Source organism: Mus pahari, chromosome 14, assembly GCF_900095145.1.
Source record: "Mus pahari chromosome 14, PAHARI_EIJ_v1.1, whole genome shotgun sequence".
In the NCBI taxonomy this organism is placed as follows: Eukaryota; Metazoa; Chordata; class Mammalia; order Rodentia; family Muridae; genus Mus; species Mus pahari.
In genome coordinates, this window is record NC_034603.1 from 20,156,411 (window position 1) to 20,176,567 (window position 20,157).

Here is a 20,157-nt window from a genome sequence, read left to right on the forward strand (position 1 = left end):
ATATATTGGGTCGTTTTCTTCCACTTATACACTTTGATCATGTTCATCTGCCCTTAGTTTCCCCTATTCCCCACTTCTGGCAAACAACTTTATTCTTTTTTTTTTTTTTAAGATTTATTTATTTATTTATTATATGTAAGTACACTGTAGCTGTCTTCAGACACTCCAGAAGAGGGCGTCAGATCTTGTTACAGATGGTTATGAGCCACCATGTGGTTGCTGGGATTTGAACTCCAGACCTTCGGAAGAGCAATTGGGTGCTCTTACCCACTGAGCCATCTCACCAGCCCATGACTTTATTCTTTAGTTTTGACCTTATATAAAATGTTTTTAGACTACTTATCATACATATTTGTGTTTGTCAGTGTGCCTGACAAAGTAATTTAGTCTGTGTTTTTGTTTATTTGCTTGTTTTTTCCAGGCCAGTGGACATCTGGGCTTTGGGCTGTATGATCATTGAAATGGCCACTGGCAATCCCTACCTCCCTAGCAGTTCCGACTTGGATTTGCTCCACAAGATTGTTTTAAAAGTAGGTAGGTATTCCTGCAGGCCTCTGCCACATGTCTAAGTAGCCACTGCAGGTGAGTTGTGCTTGGTATTCATGCTCAGTGAATGAGCACAAAGGAAGGATCTTGTCTAGACAGGTGATGGCAGATGGATGCCCATGCTGATTAAGGAGGTAGAAAATTCTGTTTTGACGGTAGTGTTTTCTTTGCAGGATCTCAATGCCACATGTCTAAAAGCTACTGTCCTAGAACTAAAAGTTGTCCTCTACTTACACTTCTATTCAAGGACTTTTTTTTTCCCTAGAGAAACTCCAGTATATCTTTCATTAACAGATTCTAGTGTCATGAACACAAAAAGATAATTTAGGAAGAGGGTTATCCCAGGAGTTTGTAATATCCCATACACAAGAGGCCCAGAGACACCAGAAAGCAATGCAGTATCCCCATTAGTTACTAAATTTCCTGAAATTCTACTTCCTTTTTAGTTTCCATTAATTTATTTATTCACTTTACATCCTGGTTGCAGCCCTCCTCCACTCTTCTCCTTGGAGAAGGGGAAGCCCCCCAGGTACCACCCAACCCTGGGATATCAAGTCACAGCAGGACTAAGTGCATCCTCTCCCACTGAGGCTTAACCAGGCAGTCTTCCTCTCTGTCTTCTTCCCCTTCCTTTTCCTTCTCCTCTTCCTCTCCCTCCTCTTCCCCCTCTTCCTCCTCCTCCTCTTCCTCCCTCTCCTCCTCCTTTTTGGTTTTTCAATACAATCAAGATAATTACCCAGAGGCCTGCCTCCTAGTGGTTGACAATTAACACTGAACACCACAACTACCTAGACATTTTGGTGATTAGCCTTGTGAATGGTATTTCAGTCTGCAGGAGGGGCTTGAGGAGCCCCAAGTGTGCTGGCGAAACTCTTCATAAGTATGTAATTGCAGAATTCTGGGGAAGCAGTACTGTGACCAGTCATTAAAGCAGTAAAGCCCAGAAAGCCCAGGTTAGCACTGAGTGAAGATGGCCTGAGGGTTGCACTCTGTGTGCCTTTCCTTCATGTTTAGTCTAACTTACACAGAAGGACATGGTGTCTGAATACCACAAGTGTGCCTGCCAGAAGACAGTGTCAAAGCACTGGACTTACAGATGGTTGTGAGCCATCATGTGGGTGCTGGGAGTTAAACCTGGGTCCTAAGAACCGCAAGTGATCTTAACCTGTGAGTCATCTCTCCAGCCCTTTATGTGCCTTTTTAAAAGTCCTGTTCTGAGTCTGTGTTGAAAGAGAGCTTATAGCCGGGCGGTGGTGGTGCACGCCTTTAATACCAGCACTTGAGAGGTAGAGACAGGTGGATTTCTGAGTTCGAGATTAACCCTGTCATTTTTCAGAGGAAACCAAGCCTTAAAGCAATGAGGAGGCACGTTCAATGGCACAGTATTAGTTGTGGTGAAAGGTGCTAGAGCCATGTCGTCTCCACCCGTGTCACAGTTCTTTGCACTCTAGCTCTTCTCTGGTCTCTTCTTCTGTACCCGCCATTCTTAACCTGTGGGTCATGACCCCTTTGGAGGTTGCATATCAGATATTCCACATATCAAATAAAAATCAGAAAAATTAGGGTTATAAAGCAGCAAGAAAATAATGTTATTGTTGGGGGGTCACCACAACGTGAGGAACTGTATTAAAGAGTCAGTGTTAGGCCGGTTGAGAACAACTGCTCTATGCACTACTTTGGTTTCTGAATTACTTTACTGTTATAGTTGTTTTGACTAAGGTTTTGGCCTGGAAGACCGATGGCTACTTGACAATTAAATCATTAAGATACCAATAAAGAAATGTGTTAATAGTCCCAGAACTCGGAGGCAGAGGCAGGTAGATCTCCGAATTTGAGGTCAGCCTGGTCTACTGCAAGTTCCAAGACATCCAGGGCCACATAGCGAACCCTGTCTCAGCCCCCCTCAAAGAGTCAAGTTTTAGAGTTTCTGCTGGTAACTATTATGTCCTAGAGTCGGGGGTGGGGGAGCACCATATGGCTGTGTGTATTTGCTGTCTGTCAGCAGCTTACTGGAGGAAACTTCAAACTAATTTTTAATGGAGCCAGACATTGAACCTAGGGCTGCCCACTTGCTAGTCAAGCACTCTACAGCAGGGCTGTGTTCTTAGCCTAGAGTCTCTAGTTTTATGACATAGTTAAATATTTTCTTTCAACTGTAAGGTAAAAACTAGTACTCTTCCTTGTCTCCACATTGATAACAGAGCTAACCACATGGGATTTTGTCTGCGAACAACTTTGTGATTCATACATTTGTTCTCATTTCAGGCAACCTGACCCCACACCTGCACAATATCTTTTCCAAGAGTCCCATCTTTGCTGGGGTAGTTCTTCCTCAAGTTCAACACCCAAAAACTGCAAGAAAGAAATACCCCAAGCTCAACGGATTGCTGGCAGATATAGTTCATGTACGTGAAGACATTAAGGCTGGCTGAGAATTTGCAGAAATCATAATACCACGGGGTCTTTTCTTCTCTTTGGTGTTAGAGATGGAACTCATGGCTGGTCAAGCATTACCACTGATCCTCATTCCTAGCAATAATACAGTTTTAAAATGTTACTTGAAAGAGATTCCAGAAAGACGCCTAAAGTGATGTTAACCTGTTACAAATTATTGGAAATTAATAGAGAGAAATTAAGATTTAAGATTCTGTGGGATAATCTGGGAATACTTGAAAGACTCTTGTGTTTCCCAGCACTTTTGGCATCTGGTCTACCAGGCTATGGTTGATCTTTGTCCTGCATCATCCTAACTTTCTTTTTTTTTTTTTTTTTTTCGAGACAGGGTTTCTCTGTATAGCTCTGGCTGTCCTGGAACTCACTTGGTAGACCAGGCTGGCCTCGAACTCAGAAATCCGCCTGCCTCTGCCTCCTGAGTGCTGGGATTAAAGGCCTGCGCCACCAGGCCCGGCCTCATCCTAACTTTCTATGGCATCTGTTGGCAGCTATCATTTGAATGTACCAAAATTCACCTTAAGTTGGAAAACATTTAGTGAAGGGTATGTGTGTGTGTGTGTGTGTGTGTGTGTGTGTGTGTGTGTGTGTGTTAGTTTGTGTGTTGTGTGAGTATAATACTTGATAGTATGAGTGTGTGCACATAGGTGCATCTTACATGCCTGTGTTTCCAGAAGCCAGAAGCTGACGCCAGCTGTCTTTACTTGAACCTCTCATGTTTTGTGGTTGTTTTTAGGCAGAGCCTCTTTCTGGGGTACAGCTCCATGATACAGTGCATAGTGAATAGGCACAAGGTCCTGGGTTCAGTCCCCACAATGGGGAGGTAGATAGAGGAGACAAGAGAGGAAGATCTCCCTTTCAGTGAACCTTAATCTCCTGTCCAATGAACTCCATTCATCTGTCTCCTTACTGGTTACAGATACATGTGACCATGGCATCTGAGCTCGGGTCCTCAAGCTCACATGACCAGCTGAGCCATCTTCCTAGCCCTTACATCATTACTTTACATTTTATATTGTGCTTATGGTAGGTAGTACATGAACACAGCACAAAATTCAAATAATATAAGGTGGGTTCATTATGAATAGTAAATCTTACTTTATCTCACTAATCGGCAGTGTCCTATATCAGGAAGAGTGAAGAGACTTATTTCTAGATGAGGGTTGTATGACTGTAGTAAAGTCCTTGTTTCTAATATACAGCTCTTTGGGGGTTTTATTTTTAGATTTATATGTATAGCTGTTTTGCCTGCATGTATGTCCGTGCACCATGTGTGTGCCTAGTGACCACAGATGCCAGAAGAGGGTGTTGGGTCTTGAAGTTCTTAACAGTATCTGTCTGCCTCTGCCTTCAGGGTACTGGGATTAAAGACTGCACTGTCAGCATCTTCTTAGCTCTTAATTACTGAGCTGTCTCTCTAGCCCTAATGTACACTTCTAAAAAGAAATACGGTTTCTGAAATTTCAGAACAAGTATAATGAAGTATCTATACTTGTAGATACTGGTAGACATGGAAACCTGAATTCCATCCCCCAGACCCTAAGTAAAAAGCCAGGGCTGCGGTGATCTCTGTAACTTACTGTTGAGGAGGTGGAGAAGGGAGGGTCCTGGCTCCTGCCAGCTAGTCTGGCTGGATCGCTGGGCTCCTTGTTCAGTGAAAAATAATCTCAAAAACTTAAGATGGAAAGTTATGGAGAAAAACTTCTGGTCTCCACATGTGTATGCTCAGCTGCACACGTGCATACATCACACAAACATACACACTCAGTTTCACTTTGTGAATGTCTATTGTGGTAACCAAACCAACCAAACAAAATCAAACGTGGCATGCGGTCTTCCCGTCTTACTGTTTGTAAGGACAGCCCTTCTAACCCTGTGAACACGGTTGTGCAGCAGAGCAATAGAACTGTTAGTTTAGACTGCATTTGGATGACACAGAAGCATCTTTTTATATCTTCATTCTGGTCCTTCTACATACATTTTTAGGCAGGAACCAGCAAGATGGGTCAGCAGGTCTGAATGCTTGCTGCAAGCCTGGCAGTGTTAATTTCTTTCCAGGAGCCCACATAAAGGTGGAGAGAGAGAATCAGTTCCACTGGGTTATCTTTGTAAATTCAGCACACATGCTGGGGCAGACCTTCTCACCAATGACAAATAGGACTAACATTAGAAAGAGGTCAGACAGATGGTTTAACATCTCGGGGTAAAAGTGCCTGTGATGTCAGCTGTAAAGAAGTGTGGGGAAGCCTTCTCTCAGGAGAATGCACTTTATTCAAGCCAACACCTTTTACTCAAATCCTGACTTCATTGTTGTAAAGAATGGGTTTTCTAGAATGACACATAGAGATGGATCACTGTCTGCAGCTTCCTGTTCACAACCTGTCCCAGGAGTTGACTTTGGTTCTTGGCAGTTTCCTCAACTAAACCATTCCCAGGGCAGAGAAACAGAGAAGAATTGTTCATTTATTTTATTTTATTTTATTTTTATTTTTAATTTTTATTTTTATTTTATGTGTATTGATGTTTTGCTTGCCTGCATGTGTGTGTACCATGTATGTTTGGTGTCTGCATAGACCAGAAAGGGGATTTTTATGAAAGGCCTGAATTCAATCCCTAGATCCTACAATGTGACGAGAGAGAACCCACAACAGAACTGTTTTCTGGCCTCCCTGTGTGACCATGGGATGCACATGCTGACATTCACACAAAATAGTAACTTTTAAAAGTTGCAAGAGCTGGGCAGTGGTGGCGCACACCTCCCACTTGGGAGCACTTGGGAGGCAGAGGCAGGCGGATTTCTGAGTTCGAGGACAGCCTGGTCTACAGAGTGAGTTCCAGGACAGCCAGGGCTACACGAAAAAAACATGTCTCTGAAAAACAAACAAACAAGGTGCAAGAGTAAATTTCCTAGGTAACCAAATGGTCAGAATTTACTGTTAGAAATCTGCTTGTTTACAAACTGTTAGCTCTGGGTAATAACTTTGTCATATGTCAAATGTTAAAGACTTGATTTTAGGGGCAGAACCAGAAACCTCATCTTTTATTAGCCTTTTTCTTTTTTAGGCTTGTTTACAAATTGATCCTGCTGAGAGGACATCATCCACTGATCTTTTGCGTCACGATTACTTTACTAGAGATGGATTTATTGAGAAGTAAGCATTTGTGGTCTTCCTAGTATTTTATATCAGGGGACTTACTAGGAGGGAAATCACTAGATAGAGCAATGTTATAAAACACAAATATTCAATTTAACAGAAACCTAAGGGAGTTACTGCGCCAGGTACTACCCAGCTACATGGTAGGCAGCTTTTGTCACAGGGCTACAGGTTGTAGGCGGTGTCCTAGGGTCACCTCAGACTAGAGGCCATATTCAATTCAAGAGCTTTGTAGGGATTGATGCCATTTACCTTTAAAGGGTTTATTTTATGTATGCACATGTGCATGCGTGGAAGGAGGCCTGGGTAAATGAGAAGAACAGTAGAGCTCCCAGAGGTGGCGTTAGAGGCGCCGTGAGCCCCCTAACACAAGTGCTGTGACTCGAACTCTGTAAGTCTAAAGAGATGAAGAACCTCTGTATCAAAATTCAGAGTGACATTTCATTAGAGTCACATCTCAAAGGGAACCTAATGTAAGTCTGTTCTGTAAGTTTTATATGGTAGATCTTCCCAGCAAAATGTCTGTAAGATCTGCTGCCAGCACACACTTATTGTAAGGTAAATATTTACACCATCTTGGCCAGATATGGTGACACCTGTCATCCTAGTACTCAGGAAGATGAAGCAGGGGGATTTTATGCTTGATACCAGCTTGGGCCACACAGTGAGATCCTGTCACAAACAAACAAGTAAAAATAGCGCCATCTCTTGGTATCAGTTTTAATGCTTGATTGAATGGTTCTATTAAAATAAACCATATAAAAAAGATGATTGGTTAATATTGCTTGATTCATCAGATTCATACCAGAGCTGAGAGCTAAATTATTACAGGAAGCAAAGGTTAATTCATTTATAAAGCCAAAAGAGAATTTTAAAGAAAATGAACCTGTGAGAGATGAGAAGAAATCAGTTTTTACCAACACTCTGCTCTATGGCAATCCATCACTTTATGGAAAGGTGAGCTCCTCCTTGCCTTCTGTTTCAGCCTGCGTAGTTGCACATGCTTAGGACTCTAATGACAGCAGCTTCTCTACATATCACCTCTTCCAGGAAGCAGACAGAGACAAAAGGGCCAAGGAGCTCAAAGTCAGAGTCGTTAAGGCCAAAGCGGGGAAAGGAGACGTCCCAGACCAGAAGAAGCCGGAGTGTGAAGGCGAACACCGACAGCAGGGCACAGCTGATGACACACACCCCTCATCACTGGACAGGAAGCCTTCTGTCTCGGAACTGACAAACCCTGTCAATCCCAGCGAGAGTTCTGACGGTGTCAAAGAAGACCCACACACTGGGGGTTGTATGATAATGCCACCTATCAACCTGACAAGTAGTAATCTGTTGGCCGCAAATCTCAGTTCAAACCTTTCCCACCCCAATTCACGGTGAGCTAGAGTGAGAGGAGGCTTGATTAAGTAAGCTCTCCTTCTATATGGTGCATTGCAGACACACTCGGACAGTGACAGTGTAGGCCGAACCTGAAAAGATCTTCTCAGGTTGCAATCATGTAGTAACAGGGCATTCACTGAGGAGTTCTTGGGAATGTTAAATGAGTTTTTTCTTAGCTATATAGGTATTAAACTTTTTTTTTTTTTTGGAGACAAATTGCCACAGAGCCCAGACTATCCTGGAACTTGATTTGTAACACAAGCTGGCCTCATTTAGATGGTCTACCAGCCTCAGCCTCCTCAGAGATGTGATTACAGATATATGCCATCGTGACCAACTTAGATATTTAATTGCTCACTGATATCTTTGGGATAGATTTAAAAATAATTATTTTATGTCTGTATGTGTCCCTAAGTATTCGTATGAGCACCACCACATTCATTCAGTCTGTGAAGGCCATAGTGCATCCTCTGAAGCTGGACTTACAGGCTATCGTGAGCCACCCAATAAGAGTGCTGGGAACTGAACCCAGGTCCTGTGCATGGGCAATACTCTCAATGGCTGAGCCTGGAATATCTTTTTAAAAGAAAAATATCTTGTATTTGAAGAGAAAAGGGATAATTTCACTTAAGTTTTGGCATCCATGTGCCTTGGTGTGTTAGTCTGCTTAGTATTGTTGTGCCAAAATAACTGATACTCTATGGACATAGGATGCTTTAGAGAGTTGCCTGGCTCATCATTACAGTGACTGCAGCATCCAGTAGCATGATGCCACTGCTCTGGCAAGGGCTCCTTGGCTGTGTAACATCATAGCAAAGGAGGAGGCAAGAAACTGAACGCATGTAGGAATAACGTGTGTGCCAGTACAGGAGAAAGATTTCAGGGGAGGTGCCAGGGTCCTTTATAAGACCCTCTTTTATGGAGCATCCCTCAAGTGCAAGAATGCCTCCCAAGGAAAAGATCATCAATCCATCTTGAGATCTAGTCACCTCCTTTTTGAGAGTCCTCACCACGTGCAGGCTCCACCCTTCTCACCACAGCACACTGGGAATAACATTCCAGCATTCGGACCATTGGAGGACAGACTATATCTAATCGTAGCACTCAGTGCTAGCTTTATTTCTGCCTCATAGCAGATTCTCTCAATGGAGAAAGAATAGTCCAAAATAAGGCCTTCATAGCAAGCAGCCTTTCAGTTGTCGTATGTTGGTAGGAAAGCAGTGTGCTGCAGATTGAGAGACTGATAGTGAGATTGCTGGGGCTGGGGACTAGGGAGTGGGGAGGGACAGTGCTTGCAAACTTAAACTAGAAGGTACAATGGCCCAGCCAGAGTCTGGCAGACTGATTTAGGCTATGGGTTGTGAGGATGAGCAGTCTGTCTGCCAGTGGACTTGTCTGTAAGTCCAAAGGTACATTGGGCCATAGGTTGCAGTAACCTAAGTGTTCTTGAGGTGACCTCTGAGTTTCACTGCCAGGAAACCATGGTTGTTAGCCAGTCTCAGACACGTCCACAAATGCAGAACTCCAGAAGTTAAATGATCCAAGTTTAGAATAGATAGAGGGAACAAAGGAGCCCCAAGAGTCACTTCCTGACAGGTCTTCACCAGCAGTTGGCCACACGGTGCTTGTCCTGTCCTAGAGTTTTCAGAACTTCAGAGACTCAGTGTTCTAACAGTGCCATGCTATAAATCATTTCCTTTGTCATAACCCAGGGTCTGGTTATGTTGCTTATGCTGTCCTTAAATTAAAAATTCTCAGCCAGCCACTTGAGTGCTAATGTTATTGGTGTTTATAGCCTGGCCCACTGCATATAACTTACTTGTTCTTAACATTAACAGAAGGATAATTCTGGGAGGTTCTAATAACTTCTCATTTATTTTTAATTAATAGGTTAACTGAAAGAACAAAAAAGAGACGTACTTCTTCACAAACTATTGGACAGACTTTGTCTAATAGCAGACAAGAGGACACAGATCCCACACAAGTAAGGCAAGATGCTAGTATTAAAATACAAACTTTGGGCTGGGGAAATGTCTCAGTGCATAAGTGCTAGGTGAGCAAGCATGAGGCTCAGAATCTGGATCCACAGCACTGTGTAAAAACCTGGGCATGGCCGCCGAGGCCTGTGAGCCCAACGCTGGGGAGTCAGAGAGGAGGGTCCAGACCAGCCAATCAATGAGCTCCTGGTAGAATGAGAAACCTTGTCTTCAAAAATAAGGTCAGAGCTATCCAGAAAGACATCCACTGTAACCTCTGGCTTCCATAAGCTTGTGCATGTGCATCCTCATACACATGCACACATGTTAGAGCATGAACACACAAACATGCAATGAATACGTTAATAAAATATGACCTCTTTAAACATTATCTACCTTTTTTTCTGTAAGGTCTCACATTAAAAAAATCCCTCTCAGGGCTGGAGAGATAGCTCAGCAGTTAAAGAGCGCTAGCGCCTCTTCCAGAGGACCTGAGTTCAATTCCCAGCACCCACATGGCAGCTCACATCTGTTTGTAACCCCAGTTCCAGAGGATCTTACACCCTCACACAGACATACATGCAGGCAAAACACCAATGTACACAAAATAAACCTTTGAAAAACATTCCCTCCCTCCTACCCATTCTCCCTTCTTCCCCTTCCTTCTTACCTGTGTTGGAACCAGTCCAAGCAAGTGCCCACTGAGAATCCCTTCACCTGCCCCACTTGTTTTCCCCTGTGCTTCCAGCTTTGGGGTTGTCTCTTTATATATTTTTTTTTCCTTTTAGATGTATTTTCTTTTATATGTGATTACCTACTGGTGCTCCTGGAGACCAGAAGAGGGCATTGGTTCCCTTGGACCTAAGAGTTGTGCATAGCTGTGAGCTACCATGTGGGTGCTGAGAATTGAACCCTGGTCCTTTGCAAGAGCAATAACTGCTCTTAACCACTGAGCTGTATCTGTATCATCTTATTCTTTATCTTAAATTGTTTACTAACATATGGCTTCCATGTTTACAAATCACAAGACGTGCTTTTCTCTTTCAAAAATACTTTTCTGGATTAAAAACACTTGCCAAATAGATGGAGTTTCCTAGCTCTGGAAATACTAGCCATCTCTTTCTCTTTTTCACCCATCATTTCTTTACATAGCACAATCGGTTTATAACATTCAAGGCACAGCATTATTTATAATAACATCAAGTTAAAACATCCGGGTAAGGGTGGTGCACACATTTGATCCCAGCGTGCAGGAGGCAGAGGCAGGAAGACCTCTGTTAGGTTGAGGTCAGCTTGGCCCACAGAAGTGAGTTCCAGGAACAATCAGGGTGGTTACATAGAGAAACCCCATCTTTAACAACAACAACAAAGTCAAGACTGTGGTTTTCTAAGTCAAGAACAGTAAGTGGACTAAAAACTTCACTTGGGAAACGTCCCTGGGAGTCTGGCTGCTTCTGTGTTAGAACCGCTCTAGTCTGCTTGCTTGTTTGTTTTGCTTTTGTTGTCTTAGGGTCTCACTATGTATCCTAGACTGGCCTTGAACTCAAGATCTTTCTGCCTAACTCCCAAGTGCTGGGACTACAGGCATGACCACCATACCTCATTCTGTTCTGCTTTTTGATTATTAAAATAATCTTCAGGCCGGGCGGTGGTGGTGAACACCTTTTATCCCAGCACTTGGGAGGCAGAGGCAGGCAAATTTCTGTGTTCTAGGGCCAGCCTGGTCTACAAAGTGGCCAGGGCTATACAGAGAAACCATGTCTGGAAAAACCACACACACACACACACACACACACACACACAAAATAATCTTCAGAACTGTTTTCCATCATCCAGATAGCCAGCACCTGTAGGCTTAAGACTCCCCATTTGGTCACCCCCGGTTCTTCACCCCCAGTTCTCCTTACTAACTGGTACTTGTTTGTCTAGGTCCAAACAGAGAAAGGTGCATTTAATGAGCGAACAGGTCAGAATGACCAAATAGCGAGTGGGAACAAAAGAAAGCTGAATTTTCCCAAATGCGACAGGAAAGAATTCCATTTCCCTGAACTGCCATTCACAGTACAGGCGAAGGAGATGAAAGGGATGGAAGGTATGGAGAGGGCTCACTAAGTGTGTGAGTGGGGGGTGCTGTCTGTAAGGGCACTTACCTGAGGTCGTTGGAGAAATAACAAGTTGCTTTGAAAAGTATGCGAAATAAAGAGTCAGACTTGCTTTGTTTTGTTTTGTTTTGTTTAGTCAGGTCTGTGTGTTTCTGGCTGTCCTAGAGCTCACTATCTAAACCAGGCTGGCCTGAACTCTCAGATATCTGCCTGCCTCTTCCTTCAGAGTGAGTGCTGGGACTAAAGGTCTACTGTGCCCAGCAAGGGTCAGACTTAATAATGATAATTTTATAGAAAGGTAAAGACAACCAGAAAGGGTAAATGTACTGTTAGCTTAATGTTGAGATGTTGGGGCAGAATTTGAGGAAGACAAACTTACATAACGTTCCATACACAATGTGGGGAAAGCACCTTTCCTGCTCAGGCACCCGGAAGGAAGTATTATAGATGATTTGGGCATATGGGGATTTCATAGATTGTTTTCTAAATGTAGAATTTATCACAACCTTATTATATCTTAAGGGCTAGTAAGATGGCTCAGCAGGTAAAGGCACTTGATGCCTTGATGACCTGAGTTTGATCATGGGATTTACATTGTAGAAGGAGAGGACTGACCCCACCCCAGTAGACAAATGAATAATAAAGATAGTGAAATAAAATTAAGCAGATACTTATTTTAAAATAAAATTTATTGTGTGAGCAAAAGTCTTTTCCTTTCCTTGGAAAACAGACACCTTATAAAAATGTGATACAATAACAAGGTGTAAAATATAGAATGTGCAACTTGAGGGTTCCTCAATGAAAATAGAGACAAGCTCTTGTGAGATCACAAAATAAAATCATACTGTATCTTACAACTCACAGTTACTCAGTCCCTTGGAGATTTGAGTTCAAAAGTGGGCTTAGGGACTACTGGGATACCTACCTGAAGCCCTGGCAAGGAAAATATAGTTTCAAGGAAGGGCCAACAAATTACATTGTTTTTCCCCCCAAAAGTTAAACAGATAAAAGTGCTGAAGAGAGAATCAAAGAAAACAGATTCATCTAAAATACCAACTTTACTTAGTATGGACCCAAATCAAGAAAAACAAGAGGTAAACACTTTATATTCTTTATAGAATGTTGTTTTGTCTTTTACTGAGTGTTTAGTTACTAGCGGAAGGTTTGTAAAAATCAAAACTTTTATCATCTTTAAACTTTAGAAACAGGTCTGTTTTATCTTATTTTTATTTATGTATAGTTTTGGCTTTTGATACAGGGTCTCACTATGTACCTCTGGCTGGTCTGGAGCTCACAGAGATATGCCTGCTTCTGCCTCACCAGTGACGGGATTAAAGGAGTATAACACTATACTCAGTTATTTATGTTCTTATAACCAACTACTGAAAGATTCTAAATGTTAGTTTTTTTCTTAGGAATTTTCAATGATTAGAACACATATCATCCAGGACAAAGAATAGCTGTGGTGTGTTCACCATCCAGTGTTGCTCAGGTGTCCCATGCCATGGGACAAGTAGTAGCTGACTGCCCTGGGCATAGCACCACTGTGTTTGCCATTGGCTTTTCCTTCTGTGTTCTTCAGTTTACTGTCTGTCACTGTTCCCCAACTGTTGTCCTGTTTTCAAAACTGTCTGCTACCAGCTCCAGCCCCACTCACCACATCAATTCTTGGATTTTATTTAGAAATCTTGTTGTCATCAACATTCATTTGAATGCCTTCTCTTAAGGGAAGGAGACTAAACCAACACTCACTGAGTCCCAGCATGCATGTGGCCTCGGATTTCCTAATGAGGTCATCTGTGTGCATAATTTATCAATTTTATTATTCCCCCCTACAAATGAATATTTTAATTCATGATAAAGTTATTCCTGCTTTATTTAAGAAAATTGAGTAAATTAAAAATATGGAACGGTGGAAGGTTGTGTAACTCAGTTGGTAGTGTGCTGACCCAGCACATACAAGGCCCTAGCCCCAATAAATCAGGTGTACAGATCTCTAATCCCAGCACTTGGGAAGTAGAGGCAGAAGAATTAAAAGTTAAAGGTTATATTCAGTGACTTTGAGACCATCCTGGGCTATGAGACTTTGTCTCCGGGAAAACAAAAGCACACACACACACACACACACACACACACACGTGTGTGTGTGTGTATGTATAGATTTTTCTGAAAACCTATAAGGCATTTCCATTGTGACCTTTAGAGCTACAGTCTTGTTTTGGCAGTCTCAGGACTACTTGAGTATGTCGCAGTCTACTTTGCAGAAGCAGAGCTGTATTGACCAGGAAAGGCATTAAGGAATGCCTTTTAGTTTATTATAAGTCACAAGATTCTTTAAGCTTGTGCATTTAAGAGATATACTCATCTGGGAAATTTGCATAGCATACCATTTGTAAATCTGTTGGCTCATTGGGTGAGTTAGGGGTCTTGGGTTTGCAGAGGGCTGTGATGTGCCACTGTATTTATCCTGCTATTCCATGAGAAGCCCAGAAACCCGAACCACATATGCATGCAGGGGGAAAATGAATCAAAGCAGTTCTCAAAGATGTTTATGTGATGTGGAATTCTTGAAAAGGTGGCCTTGGAAAGAGTAACAGAAACCAATTGTAGTTATTAGAAGCAACCAGGAGCTGTCAGTGTTGCTCAGAGCTTATTTGTACTCCATTCAGAAGCTTTAGTGCATAGCTGAGACTGAGACAACACTAGTCTGAACACGTCTTGGTGAGTTAACATCAAAATTAAGAAAATGCCTGAGCTGGTGAGATGATTCAGTGCATAAGAATGCTGCCAGGTCGGAAGACCCGAGGTCTAGCTCTAGACTGGACATAGCAGAAAAAATGAATCAGTCCTCACAAGTTGGCCCTGATCTTTACATGAACATCATGCATACACAAAATAAATCTATGTCAAAATTTCCTTAGCCATATATAGTTTCACATGCCTTTAACACCCACACTTGACGGGCAGAGGCAGGTCACTGTGAGTTCAAGAACAGTCTGGTCGACATAGTGAATCCCGGGCCAGCCAGAGCCTCAGAGTGAGACCCTATCTCAAAAATCTAGTCTTCTAAATTTTCAGTCTGTAGTTTATTTTTAGTTTGAGAAAATATAACATACTTTTCAAAACATGGGGTAGGAGCTAGGAGTGTGGCACCTAGTGCTTGCCTAGCATGGTCTCCAGCACCCCGAGACAAACAAAAATCAGAAGGCAGGGAATAACAACTTACTTGTCCTCGTCTTAGCTCTTCTGCTGCTTGGTTTTTAAATTACTTCATCAAATCCAAGCATTGACATATGAAGGTACACACTGAAGGGGCTCTTTGACCAGACAGAACCCTGTGTGACTGTGAATGAGTGGTCTGATCAAGAGAGGAAAGAGCCCACAGGAAGAGGAGGCCACAGGTAAGTAGCTTTGTTTGATCAAGAATCCTTTGTCACCAGTCTCCCAGTGCCGTTATGATGCAACCCCTGCAGTAAAATACAGGTATTTCAGTTCCCTTAGCCAGTGACTCACCACTTCCTGTTGTTTTGAGAACACAAGAAATGCTTCAGCTAAAGAGAGAGGAACCTGTTAGCTGTAGACTAGAAAATGTGGCAGATGGAGATTCAGGGGATCCCAGAATCATGTGTGGTTAAAACCACTCTTTTTGCCAATGTTACATGCACAGAAATGCTGACCAGCAGCAAAGCCTAGGTAGCTGGGTGTATTCTCCTAGTTTTGCTTTTAAATGTATAATACTGCTCTTGTTTTCTTAATTTGAACATTAAGTTTACAAATGCCTGTTAATAGAACTATATTTCACATCAGGTCATGCAACTTTATTTAATCATCTGTTATTTCCAGCATGTTTATTAGTCTTCGTTCCTGGGTTTGGTTTAGAGCTTTATAGAAGGGAACGTTACTAAATATGTAACAGAGAGTTCCAGTGTAAATACGTAATACAGAGACTCCCAATGTAAATACATGATACAAAGTCCCAAGGTGAGTATGTAATCCAGAGAGTTCCAGTGAAGATATGTAGTACATAACATCCTGATGTAAGTATATAGCACAGAGGGGGCTAAAGAGATGGGTCAGTGGTTAAGAGCATTGACTATTCTTCTAGGGGTCCTGAGTTCAATTCCCAGCAGCCGCATGATGGCTCACAACCATCTGTAATGGGATCTGATGCCCTCTTCTGATGTGTCTGATGACAGCTACCGTGTACTCACATACACAAACTAAAAAAGTAACATAGTAACACAGAGAGTCCCAATGTAAATATATAATACAGAATAATAATGTAAACATGTAATAAAGAGTCCCAATATAGATATATAATGTAGAGTCACAATGCAAAGACATAATACAGAATCCTAGTGTAAATATGTAACACAGTGTCCCAATGTCTAGGTGCCCAAAGATTCTGAAAGTAGAGAAGATAAGCATGAGCAGGTGCTGGGTTCCACATCAAACATGCTGGCCGGACACTGGGTCTTGTCGGGTATAGTTTGGTTTAAAGGATGGGACTTAAGCTGAGTAGTGCACCATTCAGTAGATCGCCTATAGTGTAAAATTAGTACAGTCATGGCTTTGACAGCAGACTTACATTTCTTATCCCTGGTTCTTACTGGCTTGGTTTTTAATTTTAGGGTGGAGATGGCGATTGTGAGGGGAAGAATTTGAAGAGGAACAGATTTTTTTTTTCCCAATAGTGCTTTGTCTTTTAAGTAATCTTAAAAATACAAGCTTGACAACTCCTTCCTTTTTATTTTATATACACTAGAATGCACATAGGTTGCTGCTAAGATAGCCACCCATCCTATCTGCATCAACATCATCTACTTTTTTGGTTTTTCTAGCAAAATTTTTCTCTATCTTCCAAAAACTGCTATTTTGATGCTGTGATTTGAAATTATAAAGTCACCTCCTCTGTCTGCTTCCTTCCTTGCTATGATTACTGAGTGGGTAGTCACATGATGTGCCCTGCCCACACCGCTCTCAGACTGCTGAGAGTCAAACCTCATAAGCCAGGGTCTCCTGGAAAGCACTGGCCTCTTCAAATGGATGCTCGATGAACCTTCTTATCTGTTGTCTTAGTAACCAGTCGTTGCTATCACATGATGAAAGACATTCTATTGTCCCCGGTGAAGCATTTATAGTACTTACATAACATCTTACAGTGATATGATGTTCCTAGGTTAAACTCCTTGAAATGAAACTATTTCCTGCATTCTCTGACTCCCCTAGTCTAATAGTTCCTTCCATTTAGCCAGAAGAATTTCCTGAAGAAGCAATGCACAAACTGGGAAAGGTTTACTTTCTATCCTGGGCTGTTTTCTGTTGCTAAATAATACAGACTGGGTAGTTAACATAAAAAAACAGATTATTTGGCTCATAGTTCTGGAAGCTAGGAAGTCCACTGGCACAGGCCAAAATCTGTTTAGTACCTGACAGGGCTTGCTACAGTTGACAAGGGGTGGAGGGCATCACATGGGTGGCAGTACAAGCCATTAATACATCATGGAGGTGCCATTTCATGGTCTTGTTCATTGTGAATTACCTCCTGAAGGCCCCAGCTGCCTAATGCCATTGACATATTAGTTTGAAGATTAAGCTTTAAAAAAAAAAAGATTTATTTTATATAAGTCAGTACACTGTTGCTGCCTTCAGACACACCAGAAGAGGGCATCAGGGATCCCATTACAGATGGTTGTGAGCCACCATGTGGTTGTGGTTGCTGGGAATTAAACTCAGGACCTTTAGAAGAGCAGTCAGTACTTTTAACTCCTGAGCCATCTCTCCAGCCCCAGATTAAGCTTTTTGTAGAGAAAATATGTTGTGTATTGTATGGATGCATCACCTGTCAACTGAAAGCCTATGGCTTATTGCTTAGGCAGGAAATAGGAGGCAAAAAGAATTCTGGGATAGAGCCAGGCTCAGGGGAGATCTGGTCAGGAAAGATGTGAGGAGACAGAGGCATGGGAACTGAGCACAGGTAACCAGCCACGTGGCAGAATGAAGTAAAGTAAATGAGTTCTCTTGTTATGATTCTAGTCAGAGAAGAGCCTAGCTATATGGCCAAAGTATTTGTAAATATATTTTGAATCTGAGTCTTGTGTTTGGGAGCATGGGAATAGGAAGTAGAACCAGGACCAAACTTCACCAGCTGTCTTAGGGTTTCTATTCCTGCACAACATCATGACCAAGAAGCAAGTTGGGGAGGAAAGGGTTTATTCCGCTTACATTTCCATACTGCTGTTAATCACCAAAGGATGCAGGACTGGAACTCAAGCAGGTCAGAAACCAGGAGCTGATGCAGAGGCCATGGAGGGATGTTCTTTACTGGCTTGCCTCCCCTGGCTTGCTCAGCCTGCTCTCTTATAGAATCCAAGACTACCAGCCCAGAGATGGTCCCACCCACAAGGGGCCTCTCCCCATTGAACACTAATTGAGGAAATGCCCCACAGCTGGATCTCATGGGGGCATTTCCCCAACTGAAGCTCCTTTCTCTGTGATAACTCCAGCTGTGTCAAGTTGACACAAAACTAGCCAGTACACCAGCACATTAACTTCTTTTTAATCTGGGGATGCTGAGAAATGAATTCAGAATGTACATATGCAAGGCAAGCTCTCTACCACTGAGCTAAGATACAAGCCTTTTGTTTTGTTTTAAGACTTTCTTATTATATATAACCTCAGCTGACCTAGTACTCTCTATTTAGTCCAGGCTAGCCTCAGTCATGGAACAATCCTCCTGCATCAGTCTCCTGATTGCTCAAAGTATAGGCATCTCCACGCATGAACCTTTGAAGGATATATTTAAACCAAAGCACTACCAAAATTCTAGGTTGTTTTTCACTCTATAAAAATTATAAAAAATTGTCTTACTTGTTTTACCAGCTTCTGTCCAGTTTTCTAGTTACTAAATAAACATGAAAAAGAAAATAAACCAAAATTTTGTTTGTTTTTTAAGACAGGGTTTCTCTGTATCACCCTGACTGTCCTGGAACTTGCTCTGTAGACGAGGCTGAACATCTGCCTGCCTCTGCCTCCTGAGTGCTTGGTTTAAAGGCGTGTGTCACCACATCTAGCAAGAAACCACAATTTATTTAGTACAATACTGCGCTGTGTTCTTAACGTAGGAAAGTCTTTTCATATACTACTTTCATTAATTTCCTGAGAATCACAGACTGTGTTTTGATCCTATTCACTCTTCCAACATTCACCCCATTTTCCTACTGCACTCACAATTTCATGTAATATGTATTTTTTTTATTTTTAATAACCTATCAAGTTCAATTTGTGCTGCCTATATTCTCCTGTGGATAAGAGCATCCACTAGAGTGTGAGCCACCCACCAGGGCCACATCCTTAAAGAAACCTGACTCCTTTTCTCCAGAAGCCTCAGTTGTCCAAAGCTACCCAGTTAGGATGAAGACTCATGGACCCTTCACCGTCATGCTAGAGTAACTGGCTGGATCCCATGCAGCAGCCACAGCTGCTGGGAGCCCACTGGTTCTGGCTTACCTAGAACACACAGTCTCACTCCGGTCCTCCCTGACTTCTGCTCCTCCAGGCTTTCTGCCCCTTCTCCCATGGTGTTCTCTGAGTCTTGGGAGAGGCTGGAGAGTACAGATGTCCTATTCGTAGGTGAGCAAATACTCCACTGACACTTAAATTCACTGCATTTTGACCAGTTGTGAGTTTCTGGGTTAGCCACCATCCATGGCATAAAGAAACGTCTCTAATGAGTTCTGCGAACCACACTAATCTACGGGTATAGAGGAATGAATTTAGGGGGCAGGTTGATACTATGTGCACTTAGTAGAATAATAGGTTTGACTCTGGGGTCTGTGAACTCCCAAGATTTACAGTACCAAGTATGCATTTTGTCTTTGCAGACCTTAAATGCAATCGCAAAGCAGTTATCATTTATCCCTACATCATTCTGACTGTACCAGTCATTATTGTAGTGCATAGGTCCACTGCTAGGTTAGCCTGCTGATGTCTTTTCCCCCTTCAGCAGTCAGCACGGCACCTTCCAGGACAGTGCTAGCTAGCCAGCCGGGAAGAAACGTTCCTGGTAAGTACCAACTTAATTTCTCCGTGACCTGGGACAAAAGTATGTGGTGTCTTTAACAGTGGGGGCTCACCATTCAGTTCTAGTGTGCACCAAGAGCACTGGCAATAGCCTATATGGTTTTTGGAGTCTTAGAAAAGTTTTGATTTAGGGTCAGGAATGTAGCGTAGTTGGTCGAGTGTTTGCCTAAAATGCGTGAAACCCTGGGTTCAGTCTCTTGCACTGCATAAACCAGCCATGTGGCACACATGAGGACCTATAAAACAAAACAAAACAAAACAAAAAAAAACAAAACAAAACCACCTATCATCCCAAAAAGCATATGGGGGCCAGAAGATGGCTCAGTGTCTAAGAGTTCTTGTTCTTGTGAAAGAGCTGAGCCGGGCGTGGTGGCACACGCCTTTAATCCCAGCACTCGGGAGGCAGAGGCAGGCGGATTTCTGAGTTCGAGGCCAACCTGGTCTACAGAGTGAGTTCCAGGA

The 20,157-nt window shown here is 42.5% G+C and overlaps 1 protein-coding gene across 5 annotated transcripts in view; it reads left to right on the forward strand.

The window, feature by feature from the left end:
• Nucleotides 1-20,157, forward strand: part of Cdkl3 (cyclin dependent kinase like 3) — a 79,730-nt gene that overhangs the window by 14,573 nt on the left and 45,000 nt on the right. The window contains exons 5-14 of one of the 5 annotated variants that reach the window (XM_021212299.1): nt 422-534; nt 2,812-2,951; nt 6,061-6,149; nt 6,950-7,109; nt 7,203-7,531; nt 9,426-9,519; nt 11,441-11,603; nt 12,610-12,707; nt 14,941-15,014; nt 16,245-16,963. In XM_021212299.1, coding sequence (XP_021067958.1) covers nt 422-534; nt 2,812-2,951; nt 6,061-6,149; nt 6,950-7,109; nt 7,203-7,531; nt 9,426-9,519; nt 11,441-11,603; nt 12,610-12,707; nt 14,941-15,014; nt 16,245-16,278 — 1,294 coding nt within the window. In that variant the 3' untranslated portion in view covers nt 16,279-16,963. Of the gene's footprint in view, nt 1-421; nt 535-2,811; nt 2,952-6,060; nt 6,150-6,949; nt 7,110-7,202; nt 7,532-9,425; nt 9,520-11,440; nt 11,604-12,609; nt 12,708-14,940; nt 15,015-16,244; nt 16,964-20,157 lie in introns of those variants that run through there. The other 4 variants (XM_029546622.1, XM_029546623.1, XM_029546625.1 and 1 more) reach the window with 4 other exon arrangements.